Source organism: Pistacia vera, unplaced genomic scaffold (assembly GCF_008641045.1).
Source record: "Pistacia vera cultivar Batoury unplaced genomic scaffold, PisVer_v2 Contig390, whole genome shotgun sequence".
Classification (NCBI taxonomy): domain Eukaryota; kingdom Viridiplantae; phylum Streptophyta; class Magnoliopsida; order Sapindales; family Anacardiaceae; genus Pistacia; species Pistacia vera.
In genome coordinates this window covers 101,645-113,228 of record NW_022196213.1, presented here as the reverse complement: position 1 = coordinate 113,228, position 11,584 = coordinate 101,645, and the positions used below count along the sequence as shown (strand labels likewise).

The following is an 11,584-nucleotide window of genomic DNA, read 5'->3' as shown; positions in this document are numbered from 1 at the left end:
TGTCACTTTAGCAGCAGATGTTACAACCCTTTTTGTCCGAGTCCCATGAGCCCCGGCTGCTAAAAGCAAATCAAGTAGAGCGTTTTAATAAAATGCACAATATTTCATGGACATAAACAATTCATGTATATGACAGGTCATATTATTATCATCCAATGTTAAGTTGCACAACGGATACTGGACAAGTGCTTTGGAAAATTGAAAACTAAATTTTGTCACTGTTTGACACAGAACTCGATAGAAAGTTGCAGAAAATAAATGAGTATCTAGCTGAAGAATAAAATAATGAAATAATTGTTTTGTGTCGGGAATTTTTTGTCCTGAATATTTAATAATCTGATGCAGATATTCTCATGCTTGGGATTCAGATCGACCTCATTTAACCTAGTCTAGTGTGAAAAAGAGACCCTTAATATAACTGATGACTGGGACAGAAAATAGCACTGCAGTCCTTTTTCCGCTTTCAACTATATTCCTCCAAATAAATGATCTGGAGGATTGAATGTCTATAGGGGAGAGGGAAAGAGAGTCTGTAAACCTACCATTGTTAGGAAGAGACAAGCGCTTCTTTACTGGTTTATCTGATTGAGTGGATCTCTCTTTTGGATTGCTGTGGGATCTGGCACCAACGCCAGCAGGCCTTGAGTTGACTTCTTCAATTAGATCTTCAAGAGGTGGCTTGGACTTTGGCTTGGCAAACTGTGTTGTGGATGCCTCTAGCATGCCCACTGATATACCAGGAGAACTACTCCCNCCCACCCACCTACCGCCTGCAACCATCACTGCGGCCAACCGCCGCCGAAAAGGGGCACGGAAGGCCGAAAATTGCCAAATCTCTAGCCGAAAATGGCCATACGACACACAGAGGCCATTTACTACCTTCCGTGCACCGTTATGTTCGTGATTGCCGACGACCGACAGTGGCTGGGTTGTAGGGATGCTTTGTGGATTTTCCAAACTTTTATTATGGGGTTTTTTTGCTAAGTTTTTAAATGCAGAGGGTTATAATAATACTAAATATTTAATTAGAAGACAATTCAATAATTTAAATAATATATCCACCAGTTTATTCCTCTCAGCCAAACATATTAATAAAACATACCCATTAATTTATTCTAACTAACCAAACACATTTTCCTAAAGATTTCCAGTAATCTTCAAGGTAATCTAACTTTCAAATAATCCAACATTCCCAGTAATCCAATATTCCCTTAACCAAACGCACTTTTAGTTGTACACCAACCAACCTAAGAATTTTAGTATCTGTGGAGAGAGAGAACCGTTGAAATAGATGAGAAAAATGAAATAAAATTGAATATGAAAATAATTAGGAAATCCATTAAGCCATAAGGAAGATGGGTAAGATTTCTTCAAACTTGAAAATAAATGCGCATCCCAAAAAAACCAAAAAAATTTCAGAAAGAATAAAAAAATACATTAACTTGTATAGAGTTCAATCCACTAGACACTGGCGATTACTGATTACAAATTCTCTCAACCCAGGATTCTTTTACCAACACTTAATCTCATCTATTATGTATAATCCCATCACAAGAACAAATACATGATCGTTGAGAAGCTGATAATGGAGAAAAGAAAACCCAGAAAGACATTAATCTGAAACAACAGCTGCTCCGGAAATCATTCATTTGAAAATAAATAATATATAATCACATAATTAACACATAAATGAAAGATGAATACAAGTCACATTATATCTGCTAATCTTATTCTGTGACATGTCCGGCTACTCTCCACAACCCTCCCACTGTGAAACCAACTCTGCTATGGCAAAACCACCGATATCTTGAATGGAAAATATGCAATGTGATTTCATCCACCTCGTAATGTGACTCTATATATACATATTGAAACAGGAGTACCTGAATGGATTCGCTACAGATCAACAGACACCGGAACAGATTTTGTAGGGTTTGAATCTCCTTTTCCATTAATCTTGGATTTACTATTGATGGGTTTATGAGAGCCTGCTGTCACTTTAGCAGCAGATGTTACAACCCTTTTTGTCCGAGTCCCATGAGCCCCGGCTGCTAAAAGCAAATCAAGTAGAGCGTTTTAATAAAATGCACAATATTTCATGGACATAAACAATTCATGTATATGACAGGTCATATTATTATCATCCAATGTTAAGTTGCACAACGGATACTGGACAAGTGCTTTGGAAAATTGAAAACTAAATTTTGTCACTGTTTGACACAGAACTCGATAGAAAGTTGCAGAAAATAAATGAGTATCTAGCTGAAGAATAAAATAATGAAATAATTGTTTTGTGTCGGGAATTTTTTGTCCTGAATATTTAATAATCTGATGCAGATATTCTCATGCTTGGGATTCAGATCGACCTCATTTTACCTAGTCTAGTGTGAAAAAGAAACCCTTAATATAACTGATGACTGGGACAGAAAATAGCACTGCAGTCCTTTTTCCGCTTTCAACTATATTCCTCCAAATAAATGATCTGGAGGATTGAATGTCTATAGGGGAGAGGGAAAGAGAGTCTGTAAACCTACCATTGTTAGGAAGAGACAAGCGCTTCTTTCCTGGTTTATCTGATTGAGTGGATCTCTCTTTTGGATTGCTGTGGGATCTGGCACCAACGCCAGCAGGCCTTGAGTTGACTTCTTCAATTAGATCTTCAAGAGGTGGCTTGGACTTTGGCTTGGCAAACTGTGTTGTGGATGCCTCTAGCATGCCCACTGATATACCAGGAGAACTACTCCCTTCAGACTGAGATGGAACTGTTTTCTGACTTAAAAGGTTGGAGTGAAGATTTGATGAAAGCGGTTTCTTGCCAGAAGATTTTATCTGAGATTTGGAGCCACTGTTAGTCTCAGCAGATTCATTCTCACGTATCATTACTCCATCTTTAAGATTAATGTCAAGAAAGCGATTTTCCCAGGGACGGACAGCCATCCATCTCTCCAACCAATTCCATCCCCAGCTGCTTTTATCAGGTTCAAATCCAGAAGGAGCAGACTGCTGTCTTGAGCCTGCCTGCCACTGAAGGAACAAACATTGATCTTACACACAAGCCTGCTGGGGAATGCCAACCCCTGGAGATTATTCTGGGACATATACTAGGCGGGCAACTGATATAGCAAATAGTAGCCAGACTTGAACAGAAACTTAAAATCATCTTAATTTAGCACTTGACACTAATCCCAACAAGAGATTAAAAAAATAGAATGATAACAAGGGTGAATAAGAGCCGACTAAAGACATTAAAAGTGTGCATGAACAACACTCCAAAAAATTCATGAAAAAGGAAGCTTATTTACTATGCCAAGGTACAAATATAAAGTTATGAACCCTCCCTTGTAGATATCTATAACTCCTTTTAGGAAAATCAATCAATTATATCTTGACAAAATTTGCTTCTTCATAAACCCACAATGGGAGCAAAAAATTTACCTGGTGAGCAAGAGCATATGCCATGGCTCTCTCACGCTTAGCAGCAGCCTCCTGCCTCTTGAGCAACTTGGCTTGAATTTCTTCAACTGATCCTACACTGTCACACCATCCTTCCTGCATTAAATCAGATTCAAACTGATATGAGCACTCTGAGTAAAAGTGAATTCAACTAGCTAAAACAGCGGATGAGGAAGCAACTGTAAAATTTTCTAACCATTAATGTGTAATAAAAATGCTGTAACACCAGGAATGCTATGTAATTGTAATATAGTTTCGACTATAAATAGCAATAGCAATTCAGTACTCCTTTCCTCTTATCATAAGAGGAATCACCAACTTCAAATACAGTAAATAAAAAACATCAAGATTGACTATACAAGTCCATATGGAATCCAAAAGTCTTAACTCTTCATATGTATCATAGGTTCCAGCTTATTAGGACTGCCATATCCTAGTTATTTATTCACATCTACCGTATTCATTCAGTTTGGCACTCCAGCAATGCAGATAACATATCTTCATGCAAGAGAAATATCCATTGGGAAAATAGGGAAGATGGCAAGTTCCCACTGCACCCAAAGAAATCCAACAAAGGAAACAGCTAAGAACTGTATGACTGTACACTATTTTAAGTTGCTTACCTCTATTTCTCGAACACGAGCCTCATTCGCAAGTTGTTGCTGAAGTTTATGTTGTGCTGTTTGACTTTCCAATGCCAATCGAACACGCCTTGCTCGGACACGGGCCTGAACTCTTACTAAAGCTTGCATGCAGCGAAGAGTTATTGCAGCTTGTTTTCTCACTGCATGACCTCTGACAAGGGCTTGAAGTCTCACTAACCCTTTCAATGCTCTTAAAGCCCTTCTAGCCTGATACGTATCATTAAGACAACCTAGTCAGATCAGAACTGCTAGGCTGAAAAGAACTTGAAAGATATGGATATCAAATTATTAAACTAAACAGGGCATAGGTGCATAATATACAGCTACTCTCTGACCAGTACACATGACTTCAGGAAAAAAATAAAAATTGTGTTGCTCCAGGCAGATGAATGTTAGCTCCTGAAATATTATGAGAGGCTTTTAGTTTTTATAATTTATTATTTCATCAGCAAATGACAATGGATGACTTTAGTAAGCAGAAGCAGCATGCAGCTCAATTTAGAGTAAAAAAGGAACTCAACTCAAAGTAGCATGGAACTTTAGCATCTGAGTACAGTTTGGAGAGAAGTCACAAGATGTAGTGAGATAACATCAAATATTTTTAGAGAAGCAGCCCCTAAATCTTTTAGTCATTGCATGATCTTAATATAGGACAGGCAGCAACATTGTCTTTTCCAACTAGAATACCATATTCGCTTAACAGAACCTTTGATAGTTCACTTACCCAACCAAATCTAATTCAACAATTTAGAAATGGACCACTAGGTGCTACATGCTCTCACAAGAACCTAGAAACACATGTAAAATTTAAAGTTCATTTTAGTTGGTTTCACAAATGTGTTTGCCAATATAATGTTAAATAAGCCTCATTTATATTTTCTTATTTAACTTGGTAAAAGCAATAAATTTATACCTCACTTTAAGGTCACAACAAGGTATGCTGGAAATAATTGCACATAAAAAATTGTCTAAGCTATGTTACACAGTCAAAATATAGTCACAGCCTGGCTTTATGATTTGCAATTTGTTTATAAAAAAAGACACTTAACCAGGCTAGCATGGGTCTGCAACCTACTCCGTCAAGTCTTATTAGCCAAAATAAGAGATTATGGTGTGTTTTGGTGGATAGGAAAAAAATATGATTGGATAATTTCAAAAGTTGATAATTCCTTTTTTTTTTTTTGGCAACACAAGGGGATAATATAAGTTATCTCAGGTCCATAAATTTATCCCATCTACATGGAATATCTAAGTCTAATTCCATGAAAAGTCATGGGATTAGCTTATTCCATGTTTATGAGACTAAATTTTTGGACGTGCCTGTATTTTGTAATTATAATTTCAATTAATTATATATAACTAGAATGATTAACTAGTTATTAATTGGAATAATATATAATCACATGATGACATTAGAAGACTTTGGAGACAAGAGTATCGCTCAAATACTATTAGTGATAATATATGATAAAATGTAATATTAAAAATGATCTTTTACTAACAAGCTTTCTTGACTGCGATGGGAATTACATTCATTTCAATAGCTCAATACACTACATGAGGATCGTTTCTATAGATCCTAGAAAACACGATTACAGACATTATCTTACTAGTAGGAGATGCTCTATTATCTCTATGGAGTCTCCTTTACAGTTATGCATTCTCTACACCACAACCTAAAGATTACATTTTATCATATCTTATTACCAACACTATTAAGAGATACTCTCTGTCACCAGAGAATCATAATTAATACTATATACAGAGTCTTTTGATGTCATCATGTGATTTCATCATATGATTCCACCATCGCTATCATCAATCTAATCATATCTAAGATATTCAATAACCCAATTGAGTTAAAACATAAACATTCAATCAACTATCACTAACGAGAATTCTTCAGTGGGACAGACGCATGTGCATCCATCCAACCAGGCACATCAGATCAGCACACAACATGCATGCACATCATGATTAGACGAATGGACATGAATCCATCCCATTGAAGACTTTTTCATCACTATATGTTTCAAATAGCATAATAGTGAAATTTGAGTTTACTTATAATATAAAATCTCATCCAATATGATACTAATCAAACAACATCAAACAACGGACACTTATCATATAGAATCGAATTTAATCCTAGACTAGCTCAATCTAATTCCAAGCACAAAACACAACCTAAGAGTTTGCATAATACGAAATGACAATAACTAACACCTTGGATAGAGTAGAACAACTTTTGCGAACCCAATCCCAACAACAATTACAAGGCTTCAGTGAATTAAAGATTAATTATCATAATTTTCAAAGGGAAACATAGAAGACACCTTCTTTGACCTTATTTTGATTTCTAACAAGGATCAACTCAATAGCCAATCAATAGAAAGTCCTATAAATTAACCTAAGCATAAAGGCACGGTCTTTTGAATTACAAAACTTCAGCTTTAAACAGAGTAGCAGCTTCCCTTAACCTCCCAATAAATACTTTTTAATCTCTTCTATTCTTAGTTATCAAAAAGGTACTCAGAAGCCCCAAGAGAACGTGTACGCGTAAAATTGAACAAGAAATCATTATTTAATTAGTAATAATTGCTGAATGAAAAGGGCTGATGCCATGAGGAAATCAATACCAAAAATCCACGAAAAGCTGTTTGGATGCGTGTTGCAGCCCATTCTTCTCTCAAGTTTTGTTGATCATGAACTATATTTTGCACTTGCAGTGAATATGATGGAGAGCCAACAGTCTCTGCAATCACATTTATATTAGCATCTCCAACTAGTGGAGCAGCATTCTGATCAAATTCATCCTGAAGTTTATCAGTATCAATCTCCACTGAGTGCTTTCTCCGATGCCGAAACTTGCTAGCTGCTGCCCTCTGTAACAAGATAGGAATAAGAGATTAAACTATAACCTTTTTACACCATTAACCATGCAGTATTTTACTTAGGATCAGACATCTTTGACCTTCTCCAGTTGCTAATGCCTCCAATGATAAAAAAAAAAAAAGAAAATTAAAAAAAATAAAGTTTTGAAACACTGGATCTAATAAAATATGGCTAAATTCTAAGAATGAATACGATAACCAAAGAGGATCCCTTTAATTATTTTAGAAAAGACATAGAAAGCAAGATTATTTCACAGAAGAGAAAGAAATAGTTGACAGAGGGTGATCATCTGATCCCAAACAATTTGTTAGAAGTCAGATTGTGGTTGACACAAACCAAGCCTTAGTCCTAACCACACATGGTTACATTATGAATGGAAGAAGCTTATCTATAGTGTACAAAAAGGGAAAATAAAATATAAACATTGCATCAACCATATATGCAATTAGCAGTTTCAGACAATTGTAATGATTTCAACGTTTACAGGAGTCCCATATTGCAACAACCATATATTGATTTAGCAGCTTCAAAAAATTGCAATAACCATGAACATGAAATATTTAAAAAGGAAGTAAAAGATATAATACCCACATTTTCATCCTTTTCTGAAGAAGGTGACTTTTCTGACTTTTTTAAACCAACCAGTGCCCTAATCCATTTTCCTGAGACACCCATGGTACAAATCAGCAAACTCAACCAGAAACAGACCTGCCAGAAAACAGTAGCCTTCAAAAAATCAGTTAAAATGCCTTGTTTATTGAGTAAGTACTTACATGGAAACAAGAGAAAAATAGCGAGATAGGGGGGAAATGGCAAAAGCAAAAAAGAATTTGCTTAAGAAAGCATCGCAACCTAATGAATCAAGCAAGATTAAATAAAGAAGTGCTTGATGATGACGGACAAATAAAGATATAAGTTCATAAAATTTCATTAAGTCATATAAAATAGAGAATCTCATGATTTTTATTGAAGACATTATGGGTTTGCTTTGCTACCAGAGCTGTAATTATAAAGTGCATTTGTCACTACTAGAGCATTCTACACAACTAAACCTGCCCTCCTTTCCGGGGGACAAGTTCTGCAACTTGCTCACCAATAGATCATGACGAGACCATCAACGTAGATTTGTTAAGACTCCACATATTGGCCAAAGGTGATTTGCGAATAAAGTTTCATCCTCAAGTTTACACATCTGGGATTTTGTATTGCTCTTTTGTTGGGTCATATAATCAATTACATATTGGGTTGGGTTAGCTCATTTGTGATGATGTTGGCACGTAAGCTAAGATAACATAACCCTTCACTGTAAGATAATATGTAATACTAATTCTAAAATGTAATAAAAATATAATTGAAAAATAATCTGCATATACTCTCATTATGGGGGTTTTCTAAATTGCCTCTCACTCCTATGCACTTCTTGTCATTCTGGCCACTAAGGAAATGATCGTAGACTTTCAAAATTCATTGGTATACTACCAGTTAAATCAGTATTCACCCCCCCATCATAGATGTGCCCAATTTTATTTCAAGGAAACAAACTCAACTCTACAAGGCATCACCAGAAATTAGGAAAACCATCTTTTGGAAGAAAGAGGACTAACACCCATGCACCTTCACAAAGTTTATATTTCCTATTAAAAGAAATTTTTTTGGAAGCAAAACAATCAACATCACGTGTATTCCCAAAAAGGGGCAAAAAGAATAAACTTTTATGAGAAAGAAATAATGAGACCTTGCCGTATTGAATGACATTCACCATTGTAGATTGTTGAACATTTTCTATTTGAGTGACAATAGAAAGATGAAATTAGGGATTGTCCACATTACAGCTTAAGTGATTGGCCTGTTAAAGACCTTTTTGACAATATTAATTATCCACATAAACTGACTGCTAACTAATATAAATGTAGCTGAGATAAATGCCTTATGTAACCAAGGCTAGAAGTTGATTCCTGTCGCAATCTTTAAGTGCCTTGGCCATATACCACTGAAGTATGATGGAACCTATGTGTTATCACCATATATGATGGTTCATCACATTTTTATGAACATTAAATAATCAATTAATTATGCATTTTAAAAGTGGATTATGAAATTAATAGAAGGCACATAGTTGCTATGTTGATAAATCCTTCTTACTACAGGAACTCCTGGCATTTGAAAGCAAAGGGAGTAAAACAAGTATGAAGAAGCTTACTCTATCTTTCTGTTACTGGGCTCCAAAATCAAACAAAATTTTTAGAATTAATCAAGTCTCTCCTACACTGTACTTCCACAAACTATCTCTATTTTGATTGACTTCCAAAATCACTATAAAACTCACCCTTGATTATAAACTAATGCCACCCATATCTTGAAAACAACAGTTTAATTCTTATTCATAAGCATCATTCACGATAATAATTCCGTACCCATGGACAGCTTGACAAAAAGTTGATACACAACATCACAATCATCCACTTGAATCAGACTAAAAAGAACCCCGAAGGACTAACAAACTCAAAACAAATTCCACCAAAGGACGACTGAGTCACACCAAGACTCAATTACACAAACTAAACACATTTCAATTATGAAATGAGAAGCATCAGATTTTATATCCATGAAACCAAAGAATAACACTAACCTGTCAAATTAAATTTCGAAATGAAAAATCTTTCTCTACTCTGAAGCAGCAGATACTCCAATTAACCTCCTCATCCCTTGCACCCTGCGAATCATTAGGCACCAAATTTTCTTGAAAAATCTCCAATTCACTTTCATTAAAAGAAGACCTAACTTATAACTAAACTACATTCTAAAAAAGTCAGATCTTGAAACACAATTCAACAGAATTTGGAAACCAAGCAATGCAGATCAGTAGATCACGAGCTCAACAAGCTGAATTAAACATTCACCTGAAGGTTCAAAATCTCAGGAACCGGATAAAATAAAATTGAAAAAAGGAAAAGAAAGTAAGCAGTTTCAACGACAGAGAGAAAATGTTAGAAAGAGAGATACCTTTTCAGCCGTTGATCTACCAATCAGTCAACAAGTCATCACATCAACTCTTCAATTCAAAAGCTATAATTACAAATCTCTTCTCTCTGTGTGTACGAGCTGAATTTTTGAGGTAATAAAAGTAGACGGCAGCGAGTGTGTTGTGTGAGTGGGTGAGGAAGGACCAGTCGAAGCTAAAGTACGCCGGGAGGTGATTGTTTAAGTAACAGTGTGATGCTGTGTCGTTTTGGTGGGAGAGGTGTGAACATGTCACTGTCATGCACGCGACAAAAAGAGTCAATCACGGGACGTGTGTAATCGAGTCGGTTAGCGCATGCCACGACAGCTTCTCACCTCCGGCACATTTTAGCATAAGCTCGATGGTATATTAAATTTAAAAATTGGAGAAAAAGACAATAAAGTTGGAGGGAAAATATGGTTATAATATAACTCCCGATAAAGAAATTTTACTGTGCGGTTATTGATAACACCCACTGGTATAGTATAAAAATGGTTAAATTACTCTAATACAAAATAATTGTATATAAACTGACGTGACATAGCATATAAATGTTATGTGATACGAAGATTTATATAATATTAATATAATATGATCTTCAATATCCCGTGGTATGCCATGTGACATATAATGTCAATTTGTTCAAACTCTTTTTATACGAAAGTTTATATAAATAGCTTTACCTTATAAAAAATAGGTGCCTAACCCCATTCTATTAACCTTTTTCGTTAAAATTAACTGATATGCATGTTATATTGATATTGTTAAGTTACTATAAGGGTATTTTAGACTTTTTAAATTTAAAGAAAAACAAATTTTTTTTATAACACCCACTAGTGTACAAAATAGGAGCCTAGCCCCCATTCCGCTAACCTTTTCCATTTAAATTAACTGATTTGCAGGTTATATTGATATTTTTAGGTTATTAGTTATTACAAAGGTATTATTCATATATTTTTTAATTTCCCCCTCCTCCTCCTTTTCTTTTCTGTTTGCTCTTTCTTCCTCTCTTCTCTTCTCTCCTCCTTTCTTTCTTCTTCTCTTTCCCCTATTTTATTTCTTCACCCCTCGTCGACATGGCTTAGGGCTGGCTAAATTTAGTCGTCGCTTGAGGGCCAAGTGGTAGCCAGATCACGCTTCGCCAAAAAAATAGTCGCTGTCATGTAACAGTTTTATTTTATTTTAATTTTTTGTTTATGGGTTTCTCAGATTTTGATGGAAGCTTTTTTGCGTTAGATTGATAAATATTTGATGCAAACTCCTTCGATTTGCGAAGAAACCCCCGATCAAGAACATAAAGATCTAGGAACAATCAGAATTCGAAGAATCGCAACCCGAAACGAATTTATCGTTAGAACCTTGGTATAGATAATCTGAAATGCCACAATCTTGATTTAGATTGATAAGTTTCGTGGAAGAACGCCACAAGAATTGGTGATTCTTGATGAGTTCTAGAGATCAAGATGCAATCTTAAAAAAAAAAAAAATATATATATATTTAATTATTCCTCCAAAAAGTGTGCGGCCAAAACAGCCTACAACTATATATAACTAACTAATTAGCCCAAAATAAGGTTAACAACCCATTAAT

At 35.4% G+C, this 11,584-nt stretch overlaps 1 protein-coding gene across 1 annotated transcript; it reads right to left on the bottom strand.

The window, feature by feature from the left end:
- Positions 1-1,896: 1,896 nt before the first annotated feature.
- Positions 1,897-9,945, bottom strand: LOC116141055 (protein IQ-DOMAIN 1-like). The gene is made up of 8 exons (XM_031426605.1): positions 9,893-9,945; positions 9,622-9,705; positions 7,584-7,700; positions 6,737-6,982; positions 4,077-4,304; positions 3,436-3,549; positions 2,535-3,024; positions 1,897-2,048 (listed from the first exon to the last, which is right to left on the bottom strand). The coding sequence occupies exons 3-8, from the start codon at positions 7,665-7,667 to the stop codon at positions 1,897-1,899; spliced, it is 1,314 nt and encodes a 437-aa protein (XP_031282465.1). The 5' UTR covers positions 7,668-7,700; positions 9,622-9,705; positions 9,893-9,945.
- Positions 9,946-11,584: the final 1,639 nt, after the last annotated feature.